At 40.5% G+C, this 17,271-nt stretch overlaps 1 protein-coding gene across 26 annotated transcripts in view; it reads left to right on the plus strand.

Annotated features, from left to right (window-relative positions):
- Positions 1-17,271, plus strand: part of enc (R3H domain containing protein encore) — a 944,198-nt gene that overhangs the window by 793,697 nt on the left and 133,230 nt on the right. For all 26 annotated transcript variants that reach the window (XM_071685668.1, XM_071685684.1, XM_071685751.1 and 23 more), the window contains 2 exons: positions 2,301-2,452; positions 9,730-9,994. In XM_071685668.1, coding sequence (XP_071541769.1) covers positions 2,301-2,452; positions 9,730-9,994 — 417 coding nt within the window. The remainder of the gene's footprint in view (positions 1-2,300; positions 2,453-9,729; positions 9,995-17,271) is intronic.

Consider the following 17,271-nt stretch of genomic DNA (forward strand, 5'->3'; position numbering starts at 1 on the left):
AATACAGACTAAGAAGACCCTGTTCATTCACACTTACTCTCTGGCTGTCATGTGTAATGCATCGAAACCACAGTTCCCTATTCACATCCAGGCCCCACAGACCTTTCCATGGTTTACCCCAGACACTTCACATGCCCTGGTTCAGTCCATTGACAGCACGCTCATCCTGGTTTATCACATCGTTCCAATTCACTCTATTCCTTGCATGCCTTTCACCCTCCCATATGTTCAGGCCCCGATCGCTCAAAATCATTTTCACTCCATTCTTCCAGCTCCAATTTGGCCTCCCGCTTTTCCTTGTTCCCTCCACCTCTGACACATATATCCTCTTTGTCAATCTTTCCTCACTCATTCACTTCATATGTCCAAACCTTTTCAACACACCCTCTTCTGCTCTCTCAACCATACTCTTTTTATTTCCACACATCTCTCTTACCCTTACGTTACTTACTTGATCAAACCACCTCACACCACATATTTTCCTCAAACTTTTCATTTCCAACAAATCCACCCTCTTCCGCACAACCTTATGTATAGCCCATACCTCGCAACCATATAACATTGTTGGAACTACTACTCCTTGAAACCTACCCATTTTTGCTCTCCGAGATAACGTTCTCTACTCCCACACATTCTTTCTTTAATACATATTTGCATTAGCAAGGTAGATTTAAAAACAGAGGAATGAGCCTTGGAGGGAATATCCTCACTTGGCCCCCTCTCTGTTCCCTCTTTTAGAAAATTAAAAACGGGAGGGGAGGATTTCCAGCCCCCCTCCCTCCCCTTTTAGTCGCCTTTCACAACATACAGTGATTGGTTCCTAGTGAATGTTGGTTTGTGGCAGGGGTGCATAATGTCTCCATGGTTGTTCAATTTGTTTATGGATGGGGTGGTGAGGGAGGTGAATGCAAGAGTTTTGGAGAGAGGGGCAAGTATGCAGTCTGTTGTGTATTAGAGGGCTTAGGAAGTGAGTCAGTTGTTCGCTGATGATACAGCGCTGGTGGCTGATGTAGGTGAGAAATTGCAGAAGTTGGTGACTGATTTGGTAAAGTGTGTGAAAGAAGAAAGCTGAGAGTAAATATGAATAAGAACAAGGTTATTAGGTTCAGTAGGGTTGAAGGACAAGTTTATTGGGAGATAAGTTTAATTGGAGGAAAACTGGAAGAAGTGAAGTGTCTTAGATATCTGGAAGTGGATTTAGCAGCGGATGGAACCATGGAAACGGAAGTGAGTCACAGGGTGGGGGAGGGGGCGAAGGTTCTGGGAGCGTTAGAAATGCGTGGAAGGCGAGAACATTATCTCAGAGAGCAAAAATGGGTATGTTTGAAGGAATAGTGGTTCCAACAATGTTGTATGGTTGTGAGGCATGGGCTACAGATAAGGTTGTGCAGAGGAGGAGGGATGTGTTAGAAATGAGATATTTGAGGACAATATGTGGTATGAGGTCGTTTGATTGAGTAAGTAATGAAAGGGTCATAAAAAGAGTGTGTTTGAGAGAGCAGAAGAGGGTGTGTTGAAATGGTTTGGTCATATGGAGAGAATGAATGAGGAAAGATTGACAAAGAGGATATATGTGTCAGAGGTAGAGGGAACGGGGAGAGGGAGGGAGACCAAATTGCAGGTGAAAGGATGGAGTGAAAAAAATTTTGAGTGATCGGGGCCTAAACATACAGGAGGGTGAAAGGCATACAAGGAATAGAGTGAATAGGAACGATGTGGTATACCGGGGTCAACATGCTGTCACTGGATTGAACCAGGGCATGTGAGGTGTCTGGAGTAAATCATGGAAAGTTTTGTGGGGCCTGGATGTGGAAAGGGAGCTGTGGTTTCAGTGCATTACACATGGCAGCTAGAGACTGAGTGTGAATGAATGTGGCCCTTGTCTTTTCCTAGCACCACCTTGCATGTGCAGGGGGTGCTATTTCATGTGAGGTGGGGTGGCAACAGGAATGGATAAAGGCAGCGAGTATGAATATGCACATGTGTATATATGTATATGTCTGTGTATGTAAATGTATGTATATGTTGAAATGTATAGGTATGTATATGTGTGTGTGAGTGGGCGTTTATGTATATACATGTGTATGTGGGTGTGTTGAGCCATTCTTTCATCTGTTTCCTTGCGCTGCCTCTCTAACGCGAGAGACAGTGACTAAGTATAATAAATAAAAAATCAATCAATCAACATTTCATATATTTATAGCATTAACTTTTTACCATATGCTGTGTTTTGGTCTCACACACCTAAAGTTGCAATTTTTTGTTGGGAACTTAATCTAAATTGATATCCTTTCAGGAAGCTCATCTAAGTGAAGTGACAAACCATATGCGAGGTGTATGTCTAAGTGGACCAAGCAGTGGGGGAGATAGTAGTGGTGATCTTACAACAGTACAAGTATCAGCTGCTCCTATACCTCAGAGTTATGTTGTTCCTAGACAGCACTATACACAGGTAAATTGTAGAAGCTTTATGGTATTGTCTCGTTATTCAAAACTGGATATGGTTGGTTGTAAAGTATTTGTGGAGAATTACACTAAGAGAATGATAGATTCTAAATCATCTGTTCATCGCATATGTACAGTTTACATAGGTTATTGTCATCCTTATATTGCACCTGTTAATATGAAGGGTTGTTTTATACTGATGTTATGTAATTACCCAATTCCATTTCTTACATTTTCTTTACTATCATATATCTTTTTAAATTTTGCCTTTCTGTGTCCATTTGTAGTCTCATCACATAGCTCAATCCATCCATACACTACAGGATGAACCTCTTCAATCCAGCAACATTGGGACCTGGCCATTGCCGGACCACAGACAATGCCAGAAAACAGAAATTGACCCCTAAAGGAACCCCCTTTGTAAACATATGCCCAACCCTCAGTCTTGCCAGCTTATTTAGCATACATATTGCTGTGTTATCAAAGGTAGAACAAAGCTTAAAACAGGAAATAATACATCCATTAAATCTTTCTAACAAGTTTTTTTTATTGTTACATCAGATTACATCAGAAGTATTCCCAGTGTTTTACGCCCTGTACGTATTGCTGTTAATTGTTTGATAGAGAATTGGAGTTTATATCGATTCTTTTAATACAACCTTGCACTACAAGCTTCCCTGTCAGCGCTACACTTGACAGTCATAGTCTAGCTTTAGTTCTCAATGAAAAACTTGGGCCTGCTTGATAAACATATCCCCAAAAAGGCTTACACCTTCATTACATTGGAGCTTAAACCACTTTATGAGTGTACTGTCAAATTTTGTACTACTGGCACCTTTTAAAGTTTTCCGAAACTTTAAACTTTTCTGGCTTTCACTTTCAGCTAAAAATTGAATATAAGAAATCAATAGGACTATTTATGAGCTCAACTGCGGTGTTAACAGTTTATGGCAGATTCATAAACTAATGGTGGCAGATTCAAAACATGCCAGACCATGGGAGTGCCAGACTAGAGAGGTACAACCTGTATTGTATTAGAATGAAAATACAGATATATTCCTGAAAAGTTGACATGCAGAATCCTGATAAGTGAAACTCGTTTTCCCTGAGTATTCAAATATGTAATTGGAGGTGTGTTCCTGAAAAGTAAAAGAAGACACTAATGACAAGGTATAGAATGAAGAAAACCTTTTTTGAACATAATTTTCATACATCACCATTTCTCACATCAGCAAGGTGGCATCAGGAACAGAGGAAGCAAATTGCCCTATTTACTCACATCCACTCTTTAGATGTCATATATAATGCATGAAACCAGAGCCACCTATCCACAAGCAGGTTCCAGGAACCTTTCCGTGGTTTCCTTCACCTGCTTATCATGTCCTGCTATAGCCTTTTGACAACACATCATCTATAAATCACATCGCTCCAATTTGCTGTGTCCCTTGCACACCCCATACCCTCCTCCATGTTCAGGTCTGGAGCCTTCAGATTATCTATTACTCCATCTTTCCATCTCTTCCTTGGTTTTCCTCTTTTCTTTGTTTCCTCCATTTTGACATGCAGCCCTCTTAGTCATCCTGTCTTTAGTCATCTCCATATATCTAAAACATTTCAACACACCCTCTTCTGCTCCTATGTACTTACTTCTCTTATTATCACATATGTCCTCACACATTTCATTTCCAACGTATTCACCCTTTCCTTTATGATTTTGTCTAAGGCCCATGCTCTGAATCTATGCAGCACCTCAGTACCACCAAACATACCTGTCTTTGCCCTAAAGACAGTAATGTCTCTTTCCACACATTCCTGAATGCACAGAAGGAACTTTGCCTTCTCATCCATTCTATGGCTCATGAAGGCTAAAGCTATCTGGTAAAAATGTATAATGTTTTGATGAAATAATGATAGCACAATGAAACTTGTCGTCCAAAATGCTTTGAAAAATTGGCCATTTTGATTAACAAAATTACCAGTTATTTGAGTTTTATTCTTACTGTATTAGATAATTCAGAAATTGCCCATCCCTCTTTTTATGTGGAAGCTATGTTTGCAAAAACCTTGCACAGAGAGAAATCTCATATAGCATTGGTAGAATCTCCCATTACCTTCATGCTATGTAGCTTCTGACATTGAATAAACTTAATGTAGCTGTCCTTCACTTGCTTGAAATAGCTCTGGCTCAGTTATATTGTCTTCCTTTCATAAACATTCTTAAATCTCCAGAGCTTTAGACCTGAGCTGCTTTCCTTCTTCTTTTCATGCTTCATGTATAATGAGAGCATTTTATCTATCTTCTCCCTAAGTGGATTTGTAACCCTTATGGTCACTTTGGCAGACAGTGAAATAGTGGACCACGGCATTTAGAATTTTCTCTGCATTCTTCTTTATATTGCATATTGTATATTCACCTAGGCTGTAATCACACCCAAGCACTGATGTTCCCTCACCAGGATCAGTGCATCATAAGATATGAAAAAGATCTACTTGGGACATTTCCAGTATTTGATAAATCAAATACTGGTACACCACCAAATTTCCAGCAACTGATGGTTCAGTACCTCCTTTAGTCCAGACAAAATTACATGAGGGAACTTGAAATTACTGCCACCACCAGACTAGTTTGCTGGGTGGCCACAGGTGGCATTGTGTGTAGGGCGCGCTTATTTACATTCTTTACACTGCACTTGTTGGTGGTGATACTGCAATTCTGTGAGATTCTTAGCTTATTTTGCTTAAATTTAACCCTTGCTATAGTTTCTGAGACATATGAGAGTGTCAGTCGTGGTGTCAAACGTAAACACCAGTCCATATCATCCAAGATAAAGTAGAACTGTTGAAAAAAATGGACCATGGTATTTTGGTGCATAAGCTGTGTGACATCTACAATATTGATTCATCAACTGTTTATTATATAAAGAAGCACAGGGAGAAAATATTGAAATTCTATGCAGACAGCGATTCCAAGAAGCAAATGACGATTAGAAAAACTATGAAAGATGGTAAGAGTACTGAGCACAATTGAGTGATGATGGAATGGTTTCGGCAGTGTTGGAGTGATGGATTGGACTTATCAGGTAGCATGATAATGGACCAGGCTAAGTTGTACCATAAAGAACTTAAATTACAACATGATCGTGACTATAGTGAAGGATGGCTTCAAAGAGTCAAGAAGTGTCATGGAATTTCCATGAATAAAGTGTGTGGACAAAAACGGTCTGCAAGCCATGAAGGAGCTGCCGAGTATGTGGACGAATTTGCGAAACTCGTAGCTGACAAGCACCTCAGTCCTGAGCAGGTGTATAATGCAGACGAAACTGCATTATTCTGGTGATGCACACCTAGGAAAACACTAACAACAGAAGACGAAGAAGACCCCACAGAATTGAAAAATCTAAGGACAGACTTACCATCTCAGGGTGCTCAAACATTTGATATTTGTTTAATTTAAATTTCTAGCAGTCGATGATATATTTCAGACACATGGAGATGTATAATTAGTGGGTTAGAGGTGTGTTAATGAATTATTATTACATGACCTCGTTTGGTCCAGCAAAATGGTTAATCCGGCAAGGCTTTGGAACCAAGAGTGACGGAAAATCAGTGGTGTACCTGTATATAAACTTACCTAACTGAACACAACTAACTAAACCTACCTGGAATGCATTAAAACCAGGTTGGAGTTGGCAAAATATTGGAATGAATCATTGAAAGATGATAGAAATTATCTATTAGTCACAGGATCATTCAGTTATGACAAACCAACCACTTAATACTGAAGACAAACAGGGACATATCTTGCACAGAAGCTCCACAGCACATTGGATGCAGCTGGGTTGCATGAGGTAGTGCTGGTAAGTTCGTAACCATCACTTTCAGCCTCACCAGAACAGCTCTGTTACTAAGGGGAGGTACCTAGGTTCACTCATTATGAATCACAGACTTGAAATTCGCAGCATTTCGAATGTGAGAACCGTGAGCTCACCACTGGACCTTCAAGACTATTGTCAACGACTGTACATGTAATTCATTTATGAGGAACATCTCGAATTTTTATCGTTCCAGTACAATCTTAGCCCATCATAGGCCCTTTTCACTTGGTCCTAACAAAGGTAGAGGGGGAAACAACATATGTAACAGCTCAGGTGACCTTTGTACCTGACTTACATGTGACCATATAATGCTACGTTAATTGACCTACTGTGATCTAATCTGAAAGGTTAAGGCATTAACTAGATTAGAAGGTGGGCATCTCCCTTGTTTTCCCCTGGTAATTTTACCAGATTTGTAGTCAAATCTTTGTTGCGGCAGTGGGTCCACAATCAACCCATTTGTTTATACATCTCTAGGGACTTAATTGCTGTTTCCCGCATCCGCGAGGTAGCACCAGGAAACAGATGAAAATAGCCCGTCCACTCATATATTCATATATATATATTTATTTTATTCATTACACTTAACTGCCGTCTCCCGCATTAGCGAGGTAGCACAAGAAAACAGACAAGAATGGCCCAACCTACCGACATACACAAGTATATACCTAAACGCCCACACACACACATATTTTTTCTTTCTTTTAAACTATTCGCCATTTCCCGCGTTAGCGAGGTAGCGTTAAGAACAGAGGACTGGGCCTTTTTTTGGAATATCCTCACCTGGCCCCACTCTGTTCCTTCTTTTGGAAAATTAAAAAAAAACGAGAGGGGAGGATTTCCAGCCCCCCGCTCCCTCCCCTTTTAGTTGCCTTCTGCGACACGCAGGGAATACATGGGAAGTATTCTTAATCCTCTATCCCCAGGGATAACACACACATATACATACATATACATTTCAACATATACATTTATTTATTTATTTTGCTTTGTCGCTGTCTCCCGCGTTTGCGAGGTAGCGCAAGGAAACAGACAAAAGAAATGGCCCAACCCACCCCCATACACAATGTATATACCTACATGTCCACACACGGAAAATATACATACCTATACATCTCAATGTACACATATATATACACACACAGACACATACATATATACCCATGCACAAAATTCACACTGTCTGCCTTTATTCATTCCCATCGCCACCTCGCCACACATGGAATACCATCCCCCTCCCCCCTCATGTGTGCGAGGTAGCACTAGGAAAAGACAACAAAGGCCCCATTCGTTCACACTCAGTCTCTAGCTGTCATGCAATAATGCCCGAAACCACAGGTCCCTTTCCACATCCAGGCCCCACACAACTTTCCATGGTTTACCCCAGACACTTCACATGCCCTGATTCAATCCACTGACAGCACGTCAACCCCGGTATACCACATCGATCCAATTCACTCTATTCCTTGCCCTCCTTTCACCCTCCTGCATGTTCAGGCCCCGATCACACAAAACCTTTTTCACTCCATCTTTCCACCTCCAATTTGGTCTCCCACTTCTCCTCGTTCCCTCCACCTCCGACACATATATCCTCTTGGTCAATCTTTCCTCACTCATTCTCTCCATGTGCCCAAACCATTTCAAAACACCCTCTTCTGCTCTCTCAACCACGCTCTTTTTATTTCCACACATCTCTCTTACCCTTACATTACTTACTCGATCAAACCACCTCACACTACACATTGTCCTCAAACATCTCATTTCCAGCACATCCACCCTCCTGCACACAACTCTATCCATAGCCCACGCCTCGCAACCATACAACTTTGTTGGAACCACTATTCCTTCAAACATACCCATTTTTGCTTTCCGAGATAATGTTCTCGACTTCCACACATTCTTCAAGGCTCCCAGGATTTTCGCCCCCTCCCCCACCCTATGATTCACTTCCGCTTCCATGGTTCCATCCGCTGCCAGATCCACTCCCAGATATCTAAAGCACTTTACTTCCTCCAGTTTTTCTCCATTCAAACTTACCTCCCAATTGACTTGACCCTCAACCCTACTGTACCTAATATGGAAAGTGAGCTGTGGTTTTGGTGCATTACACATGACAGCTAGAGGCTGAGTGTGAACGAATGTGGCCTTTTTTGTCTGTTCTTGGTGGTGCCTCGTTGAAGGGGGTGGGGGGAATGCTATTTTGTGTGTGGTAGGGTGGTGATGGGAATGGATGAAGGCAGCACTTATGGATTTGTACATGTGTATATGTCTGTGTATGTATAAGAGTGAGTGCTCAAATTACAGAGGTATAAGTTTGTTGAGTCTTCCTGGTAAATTATATGGGAGGGTATTGATTGAGAGGGTGAAGGCATGTACAGAGCATCAGATTGGGGAAGAGCAGTGTGGTTTCAGAAGTGGTAGAGGATGTGTGGATCAGGTGTTTGCTTTGAAGAATGTATGTGAGAAATACTTAGAAAAGCAAATGGATCTGTATGTAGCATTTATGGATCTGGAGAAGGCATATGATAGAGTTGATTGAGATGCTCTGTGGAAGGTATTAAGAATATATGGTGTGGGAGGCAAGTTGTTAGAAGCAGTGAAAAGTTTTTATTGAGGATGTAAGGTATGTGTACGTGTAGGAAGAGAGGAAAGTGATTGGTTCTCAGGGAATGTAGGTTTGCGGCAGGGGTGTGTGATGTCTCCATGGTTGTTTAATTTGTTTATGGATGGGGTTGTTAGGGAGGTGAATGCAAGAGTTTTGGAAAGAGGGGCAAGTATGAAGTCTGTTGTGGATGAGAGAGCTTGGGAAGTGAGTCAGTTGTTGTTCGCTGATGATACAGCGCTGGTGGCTGATTCATGTGAGAAACTGCAGAAGCTGGTGACTGAGTTTGGTAAAGTGTGTGAAAGAAGAAAGTTAAGAGTAAATGTGAATAAGAGCAAGGTTATATATATATATATATATATATATATATATATATATATATATATATATATATATATACATGTACAGACATATACATATATACACATGTACATATTCATACTTGCATGCCTTCATCCATTCCTGTTGCTACCCCGCCCCACAGGAGACAGCATTGCTACCTCCCGCTTCAGCGAGGTAGTGCCAGGAAAACATACAAAAAGGACACATTCGTTCACACTCAGTCTCTAGCTGTCATTTGTAATGCACCGAAACCACAGCTCCCTATCCACATCCAGGCCCAAGTATTGTGCTCAACCCTGGCCGGCCCATGAATGCATCAAGGTCAGGAACACTAACCATTGCACCACAGTAGTCCATACAATATATCCATAAATCTGTGCAGGGGTATTTTGAAGAGAAAGAATGTTAGCTGGATTTTATGAAATGAATGTAGTGTATTTCCTTTTTTCTACTCTTAAATTTCAGCCTGTGTACTACATGCCAGCAGCAAGTGTGGCCAACATGACTGGTTCCCTCAAGTATGTCTACCCTCAGTACCAAATGGCCCCAGTACAGGCAGCCCCTGCAGGTGTCCAGGCCCCGCCTGGAGTACAACCTGCAGGTATACAACAGGTGCAAAGCATGCCTGCTGTACCTGCAGTACCTGCTGTGGCTGGAGTTGTGCCTGCAGCAACAGTGCCACCCACTGCTAACCATCCCTCCATGGACCATAACCCTGCACTCCCTCCAGGTAAAAACAGATTACAGTATAAGCTTTCATGACACAAACCATTTGTGCCTTTTTTACACAAATATATAATGATAATTATAAAGTTGCAAATTTAATAATTTCAAGGAAATTGCCTAATTAGAAAGCAGTATTTCATAAAGTATCATAATTTTTTTTTTCTTTGGTTTCTTAAAAAAGAAGATAAGAAACATATTGTCACACCACTATTCTATAATAAGACTGGTTTAGCATTTTGATACGACCAGGTTTACATCCATAGATAATTTCATTTTATTCCTTGATTTGAAAACCTCCTCTGCAAGGTTTTGAACATTTAGTAATGATGTGCACAGTAGTTTTAAAAATCTAAAGAAATTCTTTTTAAAAATGCTTTGGATTAGAAATGCCCTATGCTTCATCTGTGAGTCATGAATATATTCCTCCTTTTTAGTTGTCATTTAGTATTAGAGTTGCCCCACACTTAACAGTTGTGTTTATACTTTGTCACTGTCTCCTGCATTAGCGAGGTAGTGCAAGGAAACAGACAAAAGAATGACCCAACCCACCCACATACACATGTATATGTATATGTTTATACACAAATGCCCACACACACACACACATATACATACCTATACATTTCAACGTATACATACATATACATTTATACACATGTACATATTCATACATGCTAGATTCATCCATTCCCGCCACCAACCCGCCACACATGAAATGGCACCCCCTTCCCCTGCGTGTGCGTGAGGTAGCAATAGGAACAGGCAACAAAGGCCACATTCGTTCACACTCAGTCACTGGCTGTCGTGTATAATGCACCAAAACCACAGCTCCCTTTCCACATCCAGGCCCCACAGAACTTTCCATGGTTTACCCCAGACGCTTCACATGCCCTGGTTCAGTCCATTGACAGCACATTGACCCCGTTATACCACATTCTTCCAATTCACTCTATTCCTTTCACACCTTTCACCTTCCTGTATGTTCAGGCCCCGATTGCTCAAAATCTTTTTCACTCCATCCTTCCACCTCCAGTTTGGTCTCCTTCTTCTCCTTGTTCCCTCCACCTCTGACACATATATCCTCTTTGTCAATCTTTCCTCACTCATTCTCTCCATGTGACCAAACCATTTCAGTGCACCCTCTTCTGCTCTCTCAACCACACTCTTTTTATTACCACACATCTCTCTTACCCTTACGTTACTTACTCGATCAAACCACCTCACACCACATATTGTCCTCAGACATCTCATTTCCAACACATCCACCCTCTCCTCTACACAACCCTATCTATAGCACATGCCTCACAACCATATAACATTGTTGGAACCACTATTCCTTCAAACATACCCATTTTTCCTCTCTGAGATAACGTTCTGGCCTTCCACACATTCTTCAACACTCCCAGAACCTTCGCCCCCTCCCCCACCCTGTGACTCACTTCCACTTCCATGGTTCCATCTGATGCCTAATCCACTCCCAGATATCTAAAACACTTCACTTCTTCCAGTTTTTCCCCATTCAAACTTACCTCCCAATTGACTTGTCCCTCAACCTTACTGAACCTAATAACCTTGCTGTTATTCATATTTGCTCTCAGCTTTCTTCTATCACACACTTTACCAAACTCAGTCACCTACGTCTGCAGTTTCTCACCTGAATCAGCCACCAGTGCTATATCATCAGCGAACAACAACAAACTCACTCCCTAGGCCCTGTCATCCATAGCAGACTGCATACTTGCCCCTCTCTCCAAAACTCTTGCATTCACCTCCCTAACAACCCCATCCATAAACAAATTAAACTACCATGGAGACATCACACACCCCTGCCGCAAACCGACATTCACTGGGAACGAATTACTTTCCTCTCTTCCTACTCGTACACATGCCTTACATCCTCGATAGAAACTTTTCACTGATTCTAGCAACTTACCTCCCACACCATATACTCTTAATACCTTCCACAGAGCATCTCTGTCAACTCATGATTTATCATTTGCCTTCTCCAGATCCATAAAAGCTACATACAGATCCATCTGTTTTTCTAAGTATTTCTCACATACATTTTTTAAAGTAAACACCTGATCCACACATCCTTTACCACTTCTGAAACCACACTGCTCTTCCCCAATCTGATGCTCTGTACATGCCTTCACCCTCTTAATCAATACCCTCCCATATAATTTCCCAGGAATACTCAACAAACTTATACCTCTGTAATTTGAACACTCTCCTTTATCCCCTTTGCCTTTGTACAATGGCTTTATGCATGCATTCTGCCCATCCTCATACATTGAATATCCTCACCAACCAGTCAACAACACAGTCGCCCCCTTTTTTAATAGATTCCACAGCAATACCATCTAATCCTGCTGCCTTGCCAGCTTTCATCTTCCTCAAAGCTTTCACTACTTCTCTGTTTACCAAATCATTCTCCCTCACCCTCTCACTTCGCACACCACCTCGACCAAAACACCCTATATCTGCCACTCTATCATCAAACACATTCAACAAACCTTCAAAATACTCACTCCATCTCCCTCTCACTTCACCACTTCTTGTCATTACCTCCACATTTGCCCCCTTCACGTATGTTCCCATTTGTTCTCTTGTCATTCGCATTTTATTTAATTCCTTCTAAAGCATCTTTTTATTCTCCCTAAAATTTAATGATACTCTCTCACCCCAACTCTCATTTACCCTCTTTTTCACCTTTTGCACCTCTCTCTTGACCTCCTGCCTCTTTCTTTTATACATCTCCCAGTCATTTGCACTATTTCCCTGCAAAAATCGTCCAAATGCCTCTCTTCTCTTTCACTAATAATCTTACTTCTTTATCTCACCACTCATTACCCTTTCTAATCTGCCCACCTCCCACCTTTCTCATGCCACAGGCATCTTTTGTTCAAGCCATCACTTCTTCCCTAAATACATCCCATTTCTCCCTCACTCCCCTTACGTCATTTGTTCTCACCTTTTTCCATTCCTCACACAAGTAAATATGAAAGTATTTTACTAAATATTAAAGTAAAATGCAAAAGAAGCAAAAAGTAGAGCTGTAGAGTAACTGATAAGATTTTGAAAGAAATTATTGAGTAGCTTTCATGTACAAAACTTCATGAAGTTTGACAGATGTAAGTACTTTATTGTTTTTGGACTGGAAGAGGACTATTTCCAGCCAAAGAGAAGTGTTTAGTAAAGAAAAGAATGATGATAGAAAAATTCTAAGAGGCTACATTTATGCCAAATGTAATTTATGAGATACACAAAGATAACTGATAGGTGTAATCCAGAGATAAAGGGACAACAAATGATTAACCATTGCTTTAAGTGTGGAGATAATAGTCAGGTTCTTAAGCAGACAATGAAACTTGCTAAGAGGAGGAATTCAGTTGGGTATTCATCAGAGGTGACAAACTGAGGGAAAAATGAGAGAATTGAAGAAAACAGTTAGAGAGCAAAACTTGGGAGAAATAGGGAGATGCTAAAATTGCAGAACGATCCTGTCATTACCTCCAAGGGGATATGAGTATTATGCAATGCAAGTGTCAGATTGAAAATATTATTCAAATGCAGTAGTAAATGGAAGAGAATTGGAGTTCATGATGAATTAAGGAAAAAATGCCTGGATGAAGACAGACCTTAATAAGATAAATTCAGATGATATATCAAGAGGGATACATAATAGCAGGAAGAGAAAGAGAAGACAAAGGAAGAAAGGGATTGGTTCTCTTAGTTTGGGACACTAAGTCGCAGAAGATACAAAAGATAATGAGGGGTGGTCCATTCAAACAGTGAATAAGAGTAACTGCAGAAAAGATTTGCATTGTATTGTTGATAACTTAATATCCTCTAAAGAATTTTAATGAAACAAAAAATATTCAGTAATAGTGAAGGAATATTTAGGATGATGCAGGAATATATATACTTTGCAGAAATGCTAAAGTTTCAGTTATAAAGAAAGAGATGAGGAAAATTTAGATGAGAGAGGAAACCAAGCTCAAAGAGAAGATATAATTATGGCAACTACATAAAGCTAAACAGTATCTCTGAAAGATTGAATTTGGCATTGCAGTTCAAAAGTTATTGTACAGAACTTTGTTTTGGAATGCTCCTTGAAACCTACAGTGAAGTTGTAAGAACTTCGTTCCTTTCACTGCAAATAGAGATGGAAGTTTTGAAGAAAAGGGAAATATAGTTCAATAAAGAATGAAAAAAATTAAGATGTTTTACAGAGGACACATTTGCAATACAATAGGCAGCCACCATTTGAAATGTAAAAGACAGAGAGGAATCAGTACAGCAAGATAAGGAAAGAGGAGAATAACTTAGAAAACTGTTTTAGATATGGCAAGATATAATCCAAAACTTTTTCAGTAGTTTATCGGGAATTAATTGTTGGTTAAAGAGCAGCTAATCAGGATAAGGAATTTAGTGGGAAGAATTGTAGAGAATGATTTAAAGATATATGAGAAACTGATGGCAATTTAAAAGTTTAACAATTTAAGTAGATGGTATATCTGTATTTTGGATAGCAGTATATAGTTGCTGTAATTGCATCGCTGTGAAAGTGGCCTTGAAACGTGGCTTGTTTGTCCATGGATTTATTGTTTGAATATATCTGAATGCATGGGATAGCTCATATGGTAAGTCTTTTTTTTTATTGTTTCACAATTATTTAGGTGTGTTTCATGCTAATGGACCTTTAGATGTGGTCATTTGTCTTGCATACAAGTGCAGTAAGTAGAATATTTGGTCACCATATACTTGCTTGGAATGAGTTTGTTTCTGTCATCATATGTTAGTGATATGAAATTTTTTATTTGGTTTTCTATTATTTCATAGGTATTTAAGTATGTTTCATAGTTTTAAAAGTGTATCGTAGCAGGTGTTGTACTGTGTACTGTATGGCAAGGGCTAAGAAAGGAGCTTGGGAAGTTGCACAGAACTACATATCAATATTTCTAAAGTGTGGTCTGTAAAGTGCTGAAAAAGATAATTAGAAAGTAAATGGTTAACGACTTGCAAAAGAGAAACTGCCTAAATGACACAGTGCCTGAGAGTCATCTTCATCATTATCAGCCTCCAGGCGATTCTAGTGCTTTCCTCCGTGGACAAGGGCTCAATAGAACATCACCAATGCTCTCATCTACTGCAGCTTTTGCAGGATCTCAGCTACACCTCTACCCTTGCATCACAAACTTGGCAACTGACACATAGTCACTAAACCACAGAATGGCAGCTTCTCCCATCTGCTGCACCTCAGTAACTCCCCTTTCATCTGCTAAACAACTTTAGGATCTTGGCATGCCACCTCTTGTGTGACTACACCATGACACCCAAGCAAAGATGCATCTCTCCAATGGGACTCTTGTTGTACATGATATACATACACCAGCACCATGGGACTCCTGCCACACCTATAATCCATCTTACTTTACTTTCTTACCTAGCATTGTACCTCTTTTATCAGCTGATCACCTTTGTACATATCCAATAAAGCACTATATTGTTGCCCATTTTTCCATTATCCTTTCTCATTCCTCACTTATACCAAGAAATGAGACAATTATAAGCACCCACTAAAACCTCTATTACCACATCTGCCATTACCAGTGCCACCATCCCTGCTGACACTTGTACTGTAGTCAGTACCACCACCTCTACCATCAATTCTGTTAGCACCTCTCCTGTATTCCCTGCCAATACTGCCACCACTGATATTGACACTGCTACTGCCACCACCAATATTGACACTGCTACTGCCACCACTAATATTGACACTGCTACTGCCACCATCACTGCAACACCACTACAGAGAAACTAGCATCCCCTGTATCTTCCCCTTCCTTACCAAATAATGAAGTTCTCTTCCTCCTAGTGAAAAATGAGGAGCACATGTAAATGTCATTGCCAAGACAATGAACAGATTATTATCCTTTATGTATGCCATAAGATATTCACTCACCTACCCCATTCATTATGGTTGGTGCAGGCTTGAATGATTATCCTATGCCAATGAGAAATTCCTTTACTTCCATGAAAGCACTAGATTTTATAATCTTGCATATTCCATAACTTGGATAGTGCCTGGAAACAGACGAACAATGGCCCATCCACTCATATACACATATATACGCATAAACACCCATCTTTCTTTCTTTCTTTCGTACTATTCGCCATTTCCCGCATTAGCGAGGTAGCGTTAAGAACAGAGGACTGGGCCTTTGAGGAAATATCCTCACCTGGCCCCCTTCTCTGTTCCTTCTTTTGGAAAAAAAAAAAATATATATATATATATATATATATATATACATATATATATATATACATATACATACATACATGTACATATACACATATACAGACATATACATACATACACATGTGCATATTCATGCTTGCTTGCCTTCATTCATTCCCCATGCTACCCTGCCCCACAGGAAACAGCATTGCTACCCCTTGCTTCAGCGAGGTAGCACCAGGAAAACAGACAAAAAATCCCACATCCGTTCACACTCATTCTCTAGCTGTCATGTGTAATGCACCAAAACCACAGCTCCCTATCCACATCCAGGACCAACAGACCTTTCCTTGGTTTACCTGAGATCTTTCACATGCCCTGGTTCAGTCCATTGATAGCATGTTGACCCTGATATACCACATTATTTCAATTCACTCTATTCCCTGAACACCTGTCCCCCTCCTGTATGTTCACACACACACACAAGTGAGCTTGGGAAGGAGACTTGTGTGAGGAAGTACCAGGAGAGACTGAGTACAGAATGGAAAAAGGTGAGAACAATGGAAGTAAGGGGAGTGGGGGAGGAATGGGATGTATTTAGGGAATCAGTGATGGATTGCGCAAAAGATGCTTGTGGCATGAGAAGAGTGGGAGGTGGGTTGATTAGAAAGGGTAGTGAGTGGTGGGATGAAGTAAGATTATTAGTAAAAGAGAAGAGAGAGGCATTTGGACGATTTTTGCAGGGAAAAAATGCAATTGAGTGGGAGATGTATAAAAGAAAGAGACAGGAGGTCAAGAGAAAGGTGCAAGAGGTGAAAAAGAGGGCAAATGAGAGTTGGGTTGAGAGAGTATCATTAAATTTTAGGGAGAATAAAAAGATGTTCTGGAAGGAGGTAAATAAATTGCGTAAGACAAGGGAGCAAATGGGAACTTCAGTGAAGGGCGCAAATGGGGAGGTGATAACAAGTAGTGGTGATGTGAGAAGGAGATGGAGTGAGTATTTTGAAGGTTTGTTGAATGTGTTTGATGATAGAGTG

The sequence above is a fragment of the Panulirus ornatus genome, chromosome 3 (genome assembly GCF_036320965.1).
Source record: "Panulirus ornatus isolate Po-2019 chromosome 3, ASM3632096v1, whole genome shotgun sequence".
In the NCBI taxonomy this organism is placed as follows: Eukaryota; Metazoa; Arthropoda; class Malacostraca; order Decapoda; family Palinuridae; genus Panulirus; species Panulirus ornatus.